The sequence below is a fragment of the Bidens hawaiensis genome, unplaced genomic scaffold, assembly GCF_021521415.1.
Source record: "Bidens hawaiensis isolate Kalapana, Puna unplaced genomic scaffold, B.hawaiensis_p1.1 tig00020238_1, whole genome shotgun sequence".
In the NCBI taxonomy this organism is placed as follows: domain Eukaryota; kingdom Viridiplantae; phylum Streptophyta; class Magnoliopsida; order Asterales; family Asteraceae; genus Bidens; species Bidens hawaiensis.
In genome coordinates this window covers 277,471-296,044 of record NW_027493081.1, presented here as the reverse complement: position 1 = coordinate 296,044, position 18,574 = coordinate 277,471, and the positions used below count along the sequence as shown (strand labels likewise).

Genomic DNA, 18,574 nt, shown 5'->3' with positions numbered 1-18,574 from the left:
TGAGCTTGTTAGCGGGAGAAGAGAGAGAGGAGGCACACCTTTTGATGTTTTTGGGACCGTTGGGGAGCTGAAAAAAACAAAAAAATATATATATTTTCTATATAATTATACTCCATTTCACCCATTTTTATACCAAAATTTCAAAACTTCACCCAAAATCAATTCATCTTCTCAACTTTTTTTAAAAAAAATGGCTGGAAATTGGTTTCCAAACCTTGATTCAGATTATCTTGACGACGATTTATGGTCGTCACCGCACCAACCGATGTTTTATTCGGAGCCGCAAGAATCATCCGGCTTTCAACCATCCAACACACAACCGTCTCCTAACTTTGTTGTTCCGGAGACACAAGAATCACAAGGTGAAGCTACGGGACCAAAAAGACGCGTCCACCAGAAAAAACCAGTTGCAACGGACGGGTCGGAACCGGCTTCGACTCCGAGGACGAAACGGAAATATTTTTAATAAAAAAGATTTTTCACCGGAAAAAAGATTTCTAATTGTTTTAACGTTTTTAAAAAAGATTTTTAGTAAAAAAGTTAAATGGAAATATAATTTATTTATTCATTTTGCAGCCGACTACCAACAGAGAAAGATTGTTTGCAGCCGATATGATTTCGGGTCGGTGGTCCGAAATCAGAAAATTTGTCGGCTTGTTTACTAATCTTTTCAACAGGAACAGCGGTCGTATGAGACCAAGTGGCAGTGATGATTTGGCGGTTTACAATTTCACGGTCGAATAGTGGAAGCAGGAGTGTTTGCGGAGGTATGGGATGGTGAAGACGTGGGACGATTTAAAGTTGTGGGACAGGTTGAAAAGGTGTTCCAAGTGGGTTGAGCTGGTGGCGCCGGACTTTGATGCGGAAGTAGGGCCGAAACGGACTAAAACTAGTTCGTCTGGAGCGTATAGCACTTCAACCGGGTCGGATTGCCGCGTTAGATTCGACCTAAACATTGCGGAGGAGGAAACGTCTTCACCACCGAGGAGGCGGCCATTGGGAAGGGACGCCAAGGGGAAAAAACCGGCTGAGGGGGAAGCCGTAAACATCGCCATCTTGTTGAATCCCTCAATAAATTCAACAAAACCATGGAGGTGGTCTCTTATGACAAAAAGGAAAAAACTCGAATGAGAGATTTGGACTTTCTTACTAGAGACTTCAGTAACCTAAATCCGGTCGATCAAATGCTAATGGAAAAGCAAAAGGAACGTATCCGAAAGAGGTTGATCGAAGAAGACCAAGCCGAAGAATAAGAAGAATGTTTTTTTTAGTACTTTAATTTTTATTTTATTTTTAGATATTAATGTGTTTTTTTATTAATGTGTGTTTTTTTTAATAATTTATGAGTTTTTTAATAATACGTTGTTTGAATATATTTATAAAAAAATTAAAAAAAAATTTCGCTGGAGCCCCTGCTGGAGCCCCTCCACACCAGGGACCAGGGGCTCCAACACCCCCCTTATCCAGTTTCTCTCTCTGCCACACGTCATAATTTTATTGGTTCTTGGCTCTGCTGGAGCCCCCACTAAAGCCCCCACACCCCTCAGCCTTACACAAGTAGTAGAAACGTACAAATATTTAATGTCAATTTAAATGGGATATGTTAATAAATTGGATGCGGCTCAATGGTAGAGCACTCACGTTACTAGTGAGAGGTATGAGGTTCAAACCTTACTATCACCAATTGCCGGCTTCTCGTTGTCGTGCCGCTTGGCGGGCGTGAGGGTCGGGTTTTATCCGGTGAATCCCTCAATAGGTGGACCGCTATGGGCTCCGTCCGTCCGGACTAGTGGCCGGCTCAGGCTACCTTTAGCCAATGTGGACCGCATACGGAGTACCCGACGTTACTTAGTTAGCCATTAAAAAAAATGGGATATGTTAATGGCTGTTAACTAAATATTTTTCTCTTTTATAAATGGTTCTTTACTTAAAACTGTTTTTATATAATAAACGTATACAATATATACAACCATATCAGAATAAATTTCGCTAATAGAGTAATAGTTGTAATCAAGCATTACTTCTCTCGGGTTAAAGAGGCTACGTCTAGATAAATCCTTGGCTCCAAAACTCACAGCAGGCAAAAACCCACTAACAAAAATATATAAAGAAAAAGCTACCAATAAAGGCTATGAGTGATAAAAGACTAAAAATGTAAAAAAGAAATAGGCATAAATAATGCATATACAATATATAGGCATATTTTACTGGCAGACAATCCCACTTAATTAAAGTTCATATAAAGTTTAGAAAAACTAAGCCTCTCAGTCATAGTTAAGGCATATCTATACCTTTCTTAAAAAATTATTAATCTTAATCATACGTCTTCACAAACGTATATGTTAGACTACGTCCTGAGAGAGGTAAAAATATACTAAATATAATAATATAAATTAATTAAACTTTTTTTTTAAACAGTAACTTTCATTAGAGCCAAACTCTTCACTTAATTAATGTTTTTACTTGAATGTTATTCATGTAAATTTTTTATGCTTCACTAACATTAAAATAAAGGGTTCAACAAAATCAACCTTAAATGACTTCAAATGTTTAATTTCTGCTGTTTGTTTTGATTTTATTATTTGTTGTATCTTTTAATATCATTACAAATTTTCTTATAAAAGTTAATTAGCTATATTTACTTAATATTAAACAAAAAAGAAAGACATAAACTACCGTTTCACTTAAAAAAATTATAGTTTAAAAAACTGAAGCACTAACAAAACATTGTTTTATTGGATTTTGTATAACCGATACTCCAGTATGAGAATACGAATAGGCTATTTAGTAAAGTTATGAAACAAGCATTTTCACCGATTTTGTTATCGGTTTATTTTAAAGCCAGGTTCATTTTAAAACCAACATATTATTTAGAGTTTAGTTTATTAGCTCGTAACTGAATCAACAACACTAATATCATCCAGTTTAGCCGGTCAGACCAACCGGTAACATAAATAAAACTAACTTATAAGAAAGTACCCAGCAATCTTGGAGTTCACGGAAGACTTGGGCAGTGGGACCCACACCCCTCTACAATTTTCAAGAATTCTTTATTCTTCATACTTTAATAAATAATAATAATTAAAAAAAATATTCCCACAACGCAATTTTCTTAACTTTCTTGCCGTTACATCACTACTAATCCACACACCTTTATTATTAAATTAATTAAAAAAATAAGAAACAGTAAATATATTACCTCACAACTGTTTCATATCCAAACCGAATATTTGGAAGCTCAAAAACGCATACTTTTCTTTCTTTTTTTGCTCTGAAAATCCTGAGCTTCTTTCAAGATTACATTTTGTTCATGCCCAGATAAGTTTCTTTGTTTTTTTATCAAATTTTTAACAAAAAAATTATAAAAAAATATATGTATTTTCAAGAGAAAGAGTTTGCCTTGTAGCTGCATAGGAATTATCATAATCTTTGTCTTTTTTATTATTATAGTTATTATTATTATTATTATTATTATTATTTTAAATTTGGTATTGGTTATATCAGATGTTAGTTTTTTAGAGGGAAAATAAGTTGGATTTTAGTTTTGTTTCAGTTTCATTTTCATTTTCACACACAGTGAAGGTGTTTGTGTGTGAAAGTTTCTTGTAGTTCTTGAAGTTTTTCACACAGTGAAGGTGTTTGTGTGTGAAATTATTTTGTGGCTTTGAAGATATATAATCTCTTAAGAACTTATCGGTTCGAATAAAATTTTTAAACATTTAAAAAGTACCTATTTTGATTCTTGAAAAAACACAGGATTTTCAAGAAAGTTTGTAGTTCTTGAGGTTTTTCACACAGTGAAGGTGTTTGTGTGTGAAATAATTTTGTTGGTTTGGAGGTATACAATCGATTAACAAGTTATCGATTAAGGTTCGGTTCGAAGTAGGCTTATAACATCACCAAAAGTAACAAACTTGATTCAAGAAAGTTATATGTTATTGATTCTACAATGGGTAAAAAGTCAGGGAAAGATAAGATAAATGGAGGGTCAAAAGCTTCAGAAAATAATACCCGAAAGGCGTATGATGACGACACCGAAATCTTCATTTCAATGGCACAAGAACATAAAGAAGAGGGACACAAGTTGTTTCAAAAGAAATACTACGAAAGCGCGATATCAAAATACGAAAAAGCCCTAAAATTGCTTCCCAAAAACCATATAACCGTCTCGTATCTTCATACCAGCATTGCAGCATGTTATATGCAAAAGGGTCTAACTGAATTCCCGAGGGCTATTCACGAGTGCAAATTAGCACTTGAAGTCACGCCAAAATATAGTAAAGCGTTGCTTAAACGAGCTAGGTGTTACGAGGCGTTAAACCGGCTCGACTTGGCTTTGGAAGATGTTCGTGTCGTGTTGGATATGGAGCCGAAGAATCTCTTGGCGATTGAGATTGATGATCGGTTGAAGTTGCTTATGGCGGAAAAGTTGACCGAAGAAAAGTCAAACAGTGAGGGTACACTTGAAAAGACGGTTAACGAAGAAACACGAGAAGAGAAAATTGAAAAACACGAACGAGTTGATGAGAAGAAAGATTTAGGAGACACTAATGAAAAAATTAGTGCGAAAACTGAGCACGATAATGAGGAAAAAGAGGCTGAAGATAAGTTGGTGGTGGAGGAGAAAATAAGCGTTTTTAGCAACGAAAACGAGCCTAAAATGAATATTAAGTTAGTATACGGAGATGATATAAGATGGGCTAAAATCCCGTTTAACTGTGATGTTTTAACGCTAAGAGAAATAATAATCGATCGGTTTCCACTATCACGGGCTGTGCTAATGAAATACCAAGACCAAGAAGGTGATATGGTGACAGTAACCACAAATGAAGAGTTAAGATGGGCAGAGTCAGCTTCGGGTCAAAGTTCGGTCAAACTTTACATTGTGGAAGTCAACCCGGAGCAAGATCCGTTTTTTGACCATGTTAGAAGGCAAAAACAGAAGCAAAAGATTCAAGAATCTTCAGCTTGCATCGACGAATGGATTCTTGAATTTTCACAGCTTTTCAAGAATCACGTCGGGTTCAATTCGGATGATTATTTGAACCTTCATGAAGCCGGTATGAAGCTTTATACCGACGCGTTGGAAGACACGATAACAACCGAAGAGTCTCAAGAACTGTTTGACAATGCAGCTTATACGTTTCAAGAAATGGCGGCGTTGGCGTTGTTTAATATAGGAAATGTTCACATGTCAAAAGCAAGAAAAAGAGTTGACTTTCAAGAAACCACTTCACAAGAATCCTTAATTTCACACGTGAAAGATTTATACGAATGGGCACAAAACGAGTACTCGAAAGCCGGTCAAATGTACCAAGAATCGGTCATAGTCAAACCCGACTTCTACGAAGGGTTTTTAGCTTTAGGACATCAAGAATTCGAGCAAGCGAAGCTGTCTTGGTATTATGCGGTTGGGACAAAAACCGATCTTGAAAAGTTGGATTATAAGGAAATTATTGAACTTTATAACAAAGCGGAAAATAATATCGAAAAGGGTATGAAAATGTGGGAGGATAATATGAAAGATGATGACCCCGAACGGGTGGCAAATATGAGGTCGTTGATAAACGTTTTGTGGGGTACGATGTTGTATGAACGATCGAGTATGGAGTATAAGCTTGGGCTTCCATATTGGCACGAGTGTTTGGAGATTGCGGTTGAAAAGTTTGAAGTTGCGGGTGTTTCGCTTACGGATATTGCTGTTATTGTAAAGAATCATTGCTCAAATGATGCTGCACCAGAAGGTAATAAGTTTGGTTTTCATGTTATAAGTATTTTAAAATGGGAATATTTAATATTGATTTTTTTGGTTTAGTAAATATGATATTATGAAGTTTTTAGGGGTAAATATGGCATTGATGTATTTTTTGGAAATTATTTTTTAAAAGATATTGCAGCATTTTAAACTTTTAAAGGTTATTTCCTTTTCAGGTTTAGGTTTTGATATTGATGAGATAATACAAGCATGGCATGAACTATATGAAGTGAAAAGATGGCAAAGTGGTGTTCCGTCTTTTCGACTAGAACCGTTGTTTCGAAGACGAGTTGCTAAGCTCTTTTACGACATAGAAAACGCACAATGATAACCATTTCAAGATCGCATCCTCACTAGAAAAAGAAAAAAAAAATACATATTTCATTTCTTGGTAAGTAAAAATATTGCTATTAAAATGTTTATCTTATTATTGCGTTCATAAGTTGTTACTATTAGCTACTCTTTTGTTGGTGACAATGACAATTATATCCTCAATGCTTTCAATTTACAGTCACTTGTTTGCCATTTTTATCACCACAAACTGTTACTTTTGATTCACAGGTTCTTTTTTATATTTTAAGGGGTATTTTAGACATTTAGCACATAATCAAGTAACCGATTATCATATGCTAATTAGCACTTAAAAGGGGCTTTTTGGAAATTTAACATATCTTATTTTTTATAATCTTTGCTTATTAAAATCGTTTAGCATCCTTATAACACATTACAAATTTTCACATGTACTTGCGTTTTTCGTACGCTTTGTGGGTCTGTGAAAATGACGATTATGCCCTCAAAATGGTCCTGGTGTGATAGAGAAATTAGAAAATAACATATCATAACAAAAAGAACAACAATAGAGTGTGACACTGTTTTGGCCTCATACCGAGGTACCCGTCCCATGGTTATGGTTTCTCTCATCACACACTCCTGGCTTATCGATTTGCATGTGAAATGACTATTATACCCTCAAACTATTTCAACTGTTCATCATCACTAGAAACTGATGAAATGTAATAATGTATTCTGCAGGTTGTCATATAACACATTCATAAAGTCATGGTAGCTTCGAACTCAGCATTAGACTTGTAGAAGGCGCTACAATTTGTTTCAACACGAAAAACGATGGTTGATAATACGAGTTTTAGTTACAAAAACAGTTGATAAAAAATTGAAAAAAATATATATCTATTTAGTGCATGTATTTTTGGGTCCTTAGAGTTATTTTGGGTCATTGGCTTGTAAGTTCTTTTCATTTGGTGTGTACCTTTTTTATTATGTAACGAAACCGAATGTGACATTCGATTTTAGTATTAAACAAAATGATATCAGCTGGTTTCTGTATGCGATATGAGACGGGTTGTTACAGGTATTCTTGTTGGGTTTCAGTTTGAGGGGTTCATTTAACCTAAGCATGACCTGTATAATCGATGTATTCAAATTAAACTGAGGTTGTAATAATGAGTTAAACAGGTCATACACAGGTAAACCAAACATGACTCGTTTAACAGCTTTTGTGTACTGTTCCATGTCAAGAATTGCCAACCCTATGATTATCATCATTAAAACGATAAATGTACATCGTAACTATCATATCCAATGTATCATGAACAAAAAAATCGTTATGAACAATACTTTCAAGATACAAGAACTAGGTAACATATAACTGCCATTGCACGACATACAAGTCACTCTATCTCTGGAAAAAATATTTATCCCCAAAAAGCCAAGAAGCGGTACAACATATAATGTTCATATACCATTATAGACCCCTAGATCGGGACCCTCGGCCTAACCCTAGACCTAAACCTAATGGAACCGACGAGTCCGCTTTAGGTTTACTTTGTGTCCCATGGCTGCAACCAGACGAATGAACATGACCCTGACCACCTTGACCATGGCCATGAATATGACCATGAATATTACCATGACCATTTGTTTGATGAGAATGACCGGCACCGTTTAGCGTGTTCAGGTTTAGACTCGTGTTATTCTTATTGTTAATATTATTATCGTTGGAGATTGGCATCATGCTTATACCCTCGGATTGAGGTGTCGTTTCTATGATTTCAATATCCTCGTTGTAACCGTTTATCAGGAAATCTGAACAGTTTTTCTTGCAACCGTGATCATATGGGTTTCTGAATCGGCCTCCTGGACCTCTTAGGTAATTGTACCGCATCATGTTAGCCATTTCATTTGTCGTTATGTTACGACCAACCTACACCAAAAATGATACGAAATCCGTTATTTAATTGGGTTAGGTCTCATCTCTAACGTCTCAAAATACTAAAATAAAACATTATGTGGTTTCGGTTTTTACCATTTGGGGCAAAAAAAAGGCCAAAAATAATAAACTTGGGCCTAAAACTTTGGGACTAAATCCCTCTGTGAATTAACAACTAAGTAACTAATTATTATACATTTTGGTCAAACTATTTAGTAAAAATTCCATAAATTCGGTTCAGTTCATTTTTTACAGCATGCAAAACGTTTGGTTTTTGAAAATACTAAGCCAAACCGTCATTTTTTTTTGTTCGGTTTAGTTTTTATTACATGCAAAAATGAAACCGAGCAAATAGTTCAGCTTTTACGTAAACATAAAACCGAACCGTCGCTTAATGTTTGGGATTGGTTATGTCAGTTACAGATCGGTTCTTTCAGCTTTTATTACATGTAAAACCAAACCGAAAGTTTGGTCTTCACGAAAACATAAAACCAAACAGTTGGTTTTGTTTGGGTTTGGTTATTTCGGTTAGGTTTTTTTGGTTTCATGCATGCCCCTAAAGGGTGCTATTAATGCATAAAACCTTTTAAATAATTTTTATCTAAGAGTCAGACTAGTATTGAAATTTTGAAATAGTATAAAGTCTAATCATAATTGACAAACTAATTACTCGTAAAATATTATTATTGGGTCAATCCAACTCGTGTGTATAAAAGAATTTTACGGTAGCTACTATAGAGAAGGTGAAAGATAAAAATAAATACCTGAGAGATTTGCATAGCAGTTAAAGCCGCGACACCAATAAAGAGGGAAAAATCTGCAATTAAAAATAATAAAACACCAACATGTTGATTACCAACATGTTGCAACCATGCTCCAAACGAAGACGGAGCCAATGGATCGGTCACAATTCCTGCATAAATAATAATGTTATTTTACCACACAAAATCATATGTATTAATATAGAGAGTTAAACAAAACATACTTGTCAGAGCAACCGCACCGGTTAAAGCCATAGCAAAAACTTCTAGAACAAGAAATCCCACAAAATCCCATTTATTCCTCTGCATAAAAGATTTGACAAGATATTTTAAAAAAAAACAAAACAGAGTACAAACAATTAATAACTTTGGCTTTATCAAATATAAATAATAAATGAAGACGAACCTTCCCCACACAATTAGATACCCAAGGGCAGTGATGGTCAAACTGCTCTACACAACGCTCGCAAGTCGAGCAATGCTTTGCGCGAAGCGGTCGTACAATCTAATAATGAAGATAATAATATAAGATAATAAAGAGATTATTAAGAAGTAGATGTATAACCTGCTGACTCTATTACTGGGTCAATACGGATTATATATTTAACGTAAATTGTTCATTTATGTTCGCTAGTTTACGTCTGTTTAAGTTCTTTCGTTAGTATATTCATTTGAATATTTAAGCCATTACAATATAGTCTACTTTTCTTATCTTTTTAAGCCCAACACATTGTTATTCACGTTTACTTTTAATTTGTTTTAACTTAGTTGTGCACGTTCATCAATTTTAAGTTATGTTGTGTAAACCGTTCATTTATATTTTATACTACTAACAAACAAACATAAACGAACACATACATTTTCTTAACAAACGGACATGAAAAAGAAAACTCAATTCAATTAAATGTTCATGTTCTATCGTTTGTCTGGTTAATGCTAGTTGAACAAACACGAACATGCCCGTTTGGTTCATTTACAAGCATACCGACCAGTTCCAAAGTCAAACCGAATCAGTGTGACATTACCTTACAAGTTGCACAGAGTTGACTCCAGTTACCAGCTAACAAAGCAGGTTCAGGTATGTCAATCTTCAGTAAAGGCTCCTGCTCAATGCAAATTAAAATTATGAATTTATATAAATAAATGATTTTAGTATTTATTGTGACAATAAATGAATCTAAGTGTGTAGTTGGGTGATAAAAGGTAATACACAACTTACATTATCTGTTGCATCTTTTGAATCATTTCTGTTAGCTTTAATGAAACCGGGATCTTTGCTACAAATTACACAAATATTATTATTATAAAACTCAAAACAAGATTTGACAAATATTTGTTTCTTACTAAAAAAAAGCTATAAAAGAATGGTTCTTGAGTATAGGTGGTAATTTCAACCCACTCAATATGAGATTAGATAAACGAAACAGGTCAAACGGTTAGAAAGTTGACCATAGTTTATCTATAATGCATATAAGCTCATATATCACTTTTTCAAAAAACTATATTATTACTTTGCAATATTGCTTTTTGTAACCATCTTTGACACACACTGTTACAGAAAATATAAATATATATTAGGACAAAACCTGTTTCAGGCCAACACAAAGAGGGTGTAAATGAGCCAAACCACTCGTGAGCTCAAGATCCAATCGAGCCGAGCCTATACAAGCTTGAGCTCCAATTAATAAACTCACTTAATAAACGAGCCCGAGCCCGAGCCAGAGCTTCACTTAACGAGCTAGCTCACGAGACTATTATTTATATAACTTTTATTTAGAAGATTAAGTATAGTTTATTATTATAACAAATAAAATTATAATAAAATTACTAAACACTATATATCATCTTATATACATAAACTATGATTAAAATTACATAATAACTATAAATATACATAATAAATTAATACATAATAATAATTTAGTTTGGTTTCGGTTTTGCCATTTGGGCTTATATATTTTGGGCAGAGGAAAAAAAGTTGACCCAGAACTTGTGCTTAAAATTTTTTGTTAATTATTAAATTAACTGATTGCCATACATTTGAGCTAAAATATTTTGATTATAGTATTTATATATTGTTCATAAACGACTTAAAAATCAAAATTAAAAGCAAAAGGCCAGAAATTCGGTTCGATTCGGATTTTTTAGTTTTAATTATATGCAAAATCAAAACCAAACCGAAAGTTCGGTTTTTAAGGAAAGATAAACCAAACCGTCGGTTTTTGTTTGAGTTCGGTTATTACGGCTAAGGATCAGTTTTTTCGGTTTTATGCGCATAGAGCTTAAAAACGAGCTGAGCTTGAGCTCTCGTAAGTTAAACGTGCCGAGACATACCTGCTACACCGCCAGAAAAGTATCAATCCCGAACTTGCAAATAATACACCCATCCATGCAAAAAAGGCAGAACCAGCAGTTAACTTAGGCAAACTTGGAGCTGCAGCCAAAGACAAACAAATATTATTATTAGCAGCATTGGCTGATATCATTGACCACATATAACATAATAGCTTATCTTATTCAAAAGATTAAAAAAATACCCATAATGACCGAATTGATATAGGTCAAAAGTAGTGCAAATATTACACACAATAAGGCTGGTGCTAGCCCTAATTTTGAAAGTCGCCCAAATGCCCCTTCAGTACGTTTCTCAAGTAACTTCCTAGCATTACCCTGCAGTATCAAATAAGATCATCAATAAACATTAAAAAGATAGGAAAACAGATACAAATATTAATAGTAATGATTCAAAAGAATACTACATAAAAAAAACCTATGTGAATTTGCAAAAAAAAACGCCATTAATAAGCTGAAGAATTCAAACAATGGACAACATAATAAACATGAAGGGCTACACAAAGGAACACTGGAACCATTTTAAAAAATAAAATGATATCTGTAAAACATAGAACCATAGCCTGCAAACAAACTGAAGGCTTAGTGAACCCTTCGACAGGAAGTTCTTTTATATAGTAAACAACCGAATGCGAACAAATTTTTTGTTCATTTATTTAAACGAATGAACATTAACACATGTACTGTTCGTTCATTTAAGTTTGTGCTCTTTCTTTTACGTTTGTTCATTTAAATTTGTTTATGTTCGTTCATTTACGTTCATTAATTTATGTTTTTTTGTTTAAGTTCATTAGTTTATACGTTCATTTAAACTTTTTAGGCTATTGCAATTTAGTCTACTTTATAAAACTTAAATATCACCCATCACAGTTTGGTCTAATTTTATTAATATTTGGTCCTAATTTCAAATAGATTGATGTTCATGCTTGCTTTAATTGGTGCTCAGATTGAACCATTCATTTATACTCTTGACGAACAAACACAAACGAACACACACACAAAAGCATGTTCGTTTCTTGTTCATGTTCAATCGTTTGTTCTGATAAAGTAAAACGAACAAACATGAACATGCCCCATTCATGTTTGTTCAGTTCGTTTACAAGCCTAAACACGACAACAAAACACCAGTGTCGTTTTTTTCAAACGAAGTGATAAATATATAAGATATCTTCTCTAATCCAATTACCAAATATTGGACCGTAGCTGTCATGTTTTTTTATACTAAAGTCAACTCTAAATTAAACATTGGACTGTAGCTAGTATGTTTATATTATACGAGTCAACCTCTAAATGTTGAAAAGTCAAGGAATACCTACAAGGAAAAATGCAACTTGTCGATGATTCTTATCGGAAGCAAGCTGAGCTGGCGTAAGGCCAGTATTATCAGTCACCATTAAATCCTCTTTCTTGCCAGCTTGTACTAATACTGTGCATGCTTCTAAGTTTCCCCTGATAGCGGACCAATGTAGAGGTGTACAACCTAAAATTGCAATTATTTAACAGAATAAAAGTTGCTTTTCTTAAAGAGTGTACTAAATTAATTTCAAAAAGATAAATAACAGGTTGATATAAATAATAAAGTACCCTCTTTATCTTGGCGCCCTCTATGTGCATCCAAAAAGAGTAGCAGACGGATACTATCTGCAAAACCCTTATATGAAGCCCTACAAGTCAATGTACAGATATCTCAATTACGGTTGTTTAAAAAGATCGAGACTCGCTCGATATAAACCTGAAAAACGCTCGCTCAAAATCGGGTAGAATCTAAACAAGCCGATCCTGAGCCAATGGAAGCTAGGCTTGTTGGCCCAGTCATTAGGCTCATTTAGCTGGCTTGTTGGCTCGCTCAAACAAAGCTTGCTCAAATTCGGCTCAGCTTGTAAACGAGCCAAGACAAGAAAACTCAGTTTGTACACGAGCCTAGCCTGAGTCAAGGTAAACAGACTAGGCTTGTTGGCCCGCTCAGTAGGCTTGTTTAGCGAGCTCGTTTAAATTGAAGCTTAAATTGTAATACATACAAATTATAACCCAAATTTTAAGATATATAAATTATAAAATTTCTAGTTTTATTAATTATGCATTACGTGTATGTTGAAAATACTATTTTCTCTCTTTAAATTTATACATCAATGAGTTAGAAGTATATTATTATCACTATTATTATTATTATTTTTATTATTATCATTATTGTTAATTAATAAGTGATTTGGCTGGAGCTTTTTACGAGCCGAGCTCAAGCTCGACATTTCAGCTCATTATGATAAACAAGCCATGCCAGAGCCCAAATCCGCTTGGCTTGGCTTGGCTTGGCTTGGCTCGTTTACAGCCCTAACCTCATAGACGGCAATTACAATAAAATAGGCTGTTTTTTGTCCCATAGAGATTCTCATCTTATAAAGATTAACCATTACCATTTCATTGTAGATGTCATTATGTAACGGTATAATCGTGAATCATAAATATTTACAATCCCATATCAAAGTTGGGATTAATAATATCAAAAAAAGAATTCAACTATTCAAGTACCAATGCAAAGGACTTCTTCCTTCATTATCAGGGACATCGGGATCTGCATGCCATTTTGTGACAATGTGATAAAGATAAGCCGTTTGACCATACTGTGCAGCAACATGAGTGTTCTGCAATATATTCAAATTAGAGAATGAATAATATTATTCATATTGACATTGTGTTATGCATATATGTAGCACAAAACAAAGTAATCAAATGAAGTCATAAACAAAGTAACATTATTCAAAAGCATCAGTTAACAATAGCTAACATCCATGTAAACAAATCGAATCAAATAAACTAGTGAAACACATCAGGGTTAAGAAAATAGTTTAATGTTTGAAACTTATTAAGGTGTTTTATAAATGTAATTTGTAACTTAAATACCAACCTGATATCCATATATATCAGCTGCATTAACCCGAGCACCTTCTTCAAGCAAAAGATCTACAACCTGAATAGATCCCCTAACCGCACTCCAATGCAGTGCCGTTTGGCCGGTAAGATCCACTGCATTCACATCGGCCCCACGCTGCAAATTTCATCAATATTTAGGTTACCACTAAATAACCCTATTATGTTTAAGAAGACCATTGACTCATATCAACACTTGAGTGTGCACCCGTTAACATAGATATAACCCTCATCATACACTTTTATAAACCATAACTCCCATCTCTTTGTTTGTCAAATGTTCACACTTCATAACAATTTTATCAGTTATGTTGTCATTTTAACAAATTTAATAATAATGTATATATCCAGTAGCTACTTCTAAACAAAATTTCCTGCCAAGGAATTTGACACAGAGACAGTCTGGTGCAAGGCTTATTGCCTCATCTTCCACTATAGCTCTCATACATTGTAAGCACATAAGTACATAACTAAAGAAAGCTATTGACTCGTAATTAACTCCTCTTTATTAAATCAAGTGCATTAACCTACGAAGAGCATATTGCATATTTGCATGTTCATAAGAAACAAAACCTACTTATTTTGGTCTTCAGTGAATAGGCATGTACAACTAGAAGCCGGCAATTACACAACTTAATTCTTTTAAAATACAATTACCTTGCTAAATGAGAGAACAACAAACTTAAAGTGTAAAGCAACCTCCCAATCCCTCTTTTGTAAAAGATACAAAAAAAGATCATAAATATAAGGTGAACACTCTTGTCCCTAATTATTCACAGAAAAAAAAGTAAAACAACAGTTTATACCCAGAGATTTAAAATCAAACTGTAGGGAAGATCGTCCATTTCATCGTTGTCAATAGCGAATAGCGGTCAAAAGCGACGACCTACCTATATGCTATGTCGCGATAGCGATGAAATAGCGCCCGCTATTTTGTGTTTAGCGGTAAGGTATTAGAAATCTTTTAAAAAAATAATTAGGTTTTTCATTCAGACAAATAAGCTTTTACGGTGGAATTGGTGGAAGGTGCAGCTGTTTGGTCAATAAACAAGCCTGAAAATAGGTTTTTACAATTTTCGATAACAAAAATTAAATAAAAATTAAAAAAAAAACCCTAAATACCGCTATTCTTGCACATCAATATTTAGGGTAGAGCGACCTATAGCCGCTTCGCTCCATAGCGCGCTATTTTGTCTTACGCTATAGCGCCAGCTATTACAGCTTTTGACAACTATGGTCTAGTTAGTACTCATATTAAACCAGCAACTCACAAGTTTCTCTTACATATACTTGGTAACATATAATATAATCATAATACTAATCTGTCCATTACAGGAACCTCAAATGTTTTGGTAGACAGGAAGCAGGTGCTACGAATCAAAGTACGAACTACCATTCTTTCTACCAAAAGTTAGCTCTGTTATGTCAAAACCTAGAAATGGAATGTGGTGTAACTTGTAAGAAAGGGACAAGTGACAACTTTGTCATCGATCATGTACACAGTACATGGTGCGCCAGTTGCCATTTCCAAAAATGGCATTAACAAATAACAATAGTTTTAAAAAAAAGTTGATCAATTCCTTCAGAAAAAGAACTTTAGCTGTCACTTTGAATCTCGTTGCGTCAGTGGTTTGATAGCTATGTTAGCCCAGCCTTTTTTTAAATGCATGCCGCTTTCTTATTTGTAAAGATTTAGGAAGTAAATAACATGCTTATTTACTTAATTTGTTTATTCTGAAATTCTAATGTGTAAATAAAATATGAGTTGTAAATTGTAATACTGATATAAAAAATACCTTCTTGTAAGTTGTAACTATATATGAGCAAATGCCCATTGTAGAATAACAAGTGGCAAAGCGGAAAATGAGAACACAGTCACAATTCAGCGCGGGAAAAGGGTTGGGGGGGGATTAAAATACAGCACTCAAGAAAGAGAATGAAAATGAAAACCGGAGGGGAGAAAAAGCACACCAGAAACAAGCTCAATTATGTTATGAGCATAAACGACACAATATTTTCAGTTATTATGCGCACACGACATGGCAATAACATGCCAATTTCACATACAATGGTTTTGAAATTGTGCTAAAGCTAAAGCTAACGCATGGTAAAAGACACCACACCACGTGTCCACGTGCCATGACCAATGATTACCTTAACCTTATCACTCTACATATACCATATCCATACATACTTCATTGCAAAATGATCATAACATAGCTCTAAATTCTACCAATTACAATGTTACTGATAATTCTTCGTCTAAAAATAAAAAATCCACATCAATAAAGCTTAAAAACAACTAACCAGCCTCTAAAATCCAAATGATATCCTATGGTAAAGCAACTAATCAATTCCATTACACAACTTTAACATCATCTATTATACGACTAGTTTTATAGCTTCACTTAATCAAATCATTTATATGTTTCCGCAAGTAAATATAAAGCTAACTACACTGCAGGGCCGGAAACTGGACACCTGTTTAAAACACCATTTAACCTGTTAAAGAAAAAAGTACATTATGTAATTTTTTTTATTTTCCTATATAACTGAAATTAGCAGGCTAGACTCCATAATTTCTCCTTACTGGTACATGAAACATACAACCATGTGGAGATCTAAAGTAGTAAAACAAGCCATATTCATACCTGATACTTGTTTTAAGCATGTCGTCTCTCACCTGTTTAACACAATAAGTACCAAGGAACCTAGGCACAAGAAGCAAGGACTTTAAAATTTTAATAACCACGCACTTAACATAGCCCTAAATTCTATCAATTATGATGTAGCTGATATACATATATACAAAGCTAATTACACTCAGTAGAGCTGTCAACTGGACACCTGCTTAAGACACGATTAAAGTTGTTAAATAACTAAAGTACACTATGTATCTTCTTTTATATTCCTATATAATTGAAATTAGTAGGCTAGAGACAAACTCCATCATTTCTACTTGGTATATAAGAGTTAAACGAGTCGTATTCATGTTTAATACTTGTATAAGACTTGTTTTTCCAATAAGTCAAGTTGTTTTCAAACTCAATCCCAAACATGTTCCACGTAATTTTTTTTTATTTTCCTAAACAATTAAAAATTAGTAAGCCAGACTCTATCATTTCTCCTTACCGGTAAATAAAACAAAGAGTTGTGCTATAGACACAAAGATATAAAGCTAACTACAACTAGTGCTGGCAACCGGACACCTTCATTTCCCTAACCAATTAAAATTAGTAAGCCAGACTCAACCATTTCTCCTTAATAAATAAAACATACAACAACAATGTCATAAACACGAGATACAAAGTAGTTAAACGAATCATAAAGCGTGCGGTCTTTAACCTCGAGAATATACTATGTGGCCACGACACGGTTATTAAGTGCGGCCCACATAATTTTTATTTTCTAAACGATTAGAATTAGTAGCTAGACTGCATCATTTCTATATCGTTTCACTGTGTTATAAACACGAGATCGAAACTAGTTAAGCGAGTCCTATTAATGTTTGTTAGTTATGTTAAGCGTGTCGTATCTAACCTCGAGAATATATTTCACAAGTAAATGTAAACAACAGCATACAATAAAGCTACGTAAATTTTTTATCACTTTCCTAAATAATTAAAATTAGTAGGCTAGACTCTGTTATGTTATAAACATGATATATTATATAAAGTAGTTAAGCGAGTCGTAAAGCGTGTGGCCTCTAACCTCGAGGATATATTGCGCGGCGGAGACACGGTTATTAAGCGCGGCCCACTGCAACGCTCGATATCCTAAATCATCCGGTTTGGTAACCGAACAGCCTTCCAACTCCACCAAATTCTTCAGCTTCTCCAAATCACCGTACGCAGCTGCGGTATGGACGTCATTCTTCAAACTCTCCTCGTCCTCCGGCGTACCACCAATCTCACCGGTTCCGGCAGGTGGTTGATCGGTGGTTTCCTCGATCTCCGACGACATTACGATTGATTAATTGATTGATTGATTATTTATTTGGTTTGATTGAATTGAATTGATCGATTGGATTATTTGATGTTAATTAGGGTTTTTGACGGGATAGAGAGATGACGGGGTCGGAGTTGGCTCGGTAATTGATGGATGTTCCAGAAACAAACACATAATAATAATACGCGCATGCGACGGCGAGTTAAAGGTTGTTAACGAGCTAATATAATCCAAATCAGGGCTAGCTCGAACTGGACTCGAACTTCATTCCGAGCTGAATTGGCTAGGCTTCAAATTAAACTTGAGATGATATGTTTGACTGTTAGTGTATGATTTGTTGTCCAAAGCTGATCGAATAAGTTAATTAAAGGTAGTTTAGTCTTTATGTTTAATGTAATATGGCTCATTCGCTATGCATGTATAGCGAATGAGGTCATTCGCTATCCATTCATTATAGATTAAGCTCATTCACTAAGGGATTTGTCAAATGAAGGCTCATTCGTTAATGTAATGTCCATTCGTTGAGTATGTTTAACGAATGGGAGGTCATTCTCTACGAGAAACCTAATTCGTTAGGTGTGTCTAACGAATGAGAGACCTCATTCA

The 18,574-nt window shown here is 34.4% G+C and overlaps 2 protein-coding genes across 4 annotated transcripts; one reads left to right on the top strand and one right to left on the bottom strand.

Annotated features, from left to right (window-relative positions):
* Nucleotides 1-3,557: 3,557 nt before the first annotated feature.
* Nucleotides 3,558-7,093, top strand: LOC143560211 (protein PHOX1-like). Of its 3 annotated transcripts, XM_077048561.1 has the most exons (4): nt 3,560-4,519; nt 4,577-5,744; nt 5,932-6,146; nt 6,788-7,093. In XM_077048561.1, exons 1-3 carry the CDS (start codon nt 3,950-3,952, stop codon nt 6,081-6,083), a joined length of 1,890 nt encoding a protein of 629 aa, XP_076904676.1. In that variant the 5' UTR covers nt 3,560-3,949; the 3' UTR covers nt 6,084-6,146; nt 6,788-7,093. The 3 variants fall into 3 exon arrangements, with proteins under 3 accessions (XP_076904677.1, XP_076904676.1, XP_076904675.1); XM_077048560.1 differs by having other exon boundaries at nt 3,560-5,744; XM_077048562.1 differs by lacking the exon at nt 6,788-7,093 and having other exon boundaries at nt 3,558-5,756; nt 5,842-5,975.
* A 146-nt stretch (nt 7,094-7,239) lies between these two features.
* Nucleotides 7,240-18,133, bottom strand: LOC143560210 (protein S-acyltransferase 24-like). The gene is made up of 13 exons (XM_077048559.1): nt 17,732-18,133; nt 13,998-14,138; nt 13,622-13,734; nt 12,680-12,759; nt 12,412-12,575; nt 11,281-11,413; nt 11,078-11,177; nt 9,963-10,020; nt 9,769-9,846; nt 9,150-9,248; nt 8,968-9,046; nt 8,747-8,895; nt 7,240-7,976 (listed from the first exon to the last, which is right to left on the bottom strand). The coding sequence occupies exons 1-13, from the start codon at nt 17,981-17,983 to the stop codon at nt 7,518-7,520; spliced, it is 1,905 nt and encodes a 634-aa protein (XP_076904674.1). The 5' UTR covers nt 17,984-18,133; the 3' UTR covers nt 7,240-7,517.
* Between the last annotated feature and the right edge of the window lie 441 nt (nt 18,134-18,574).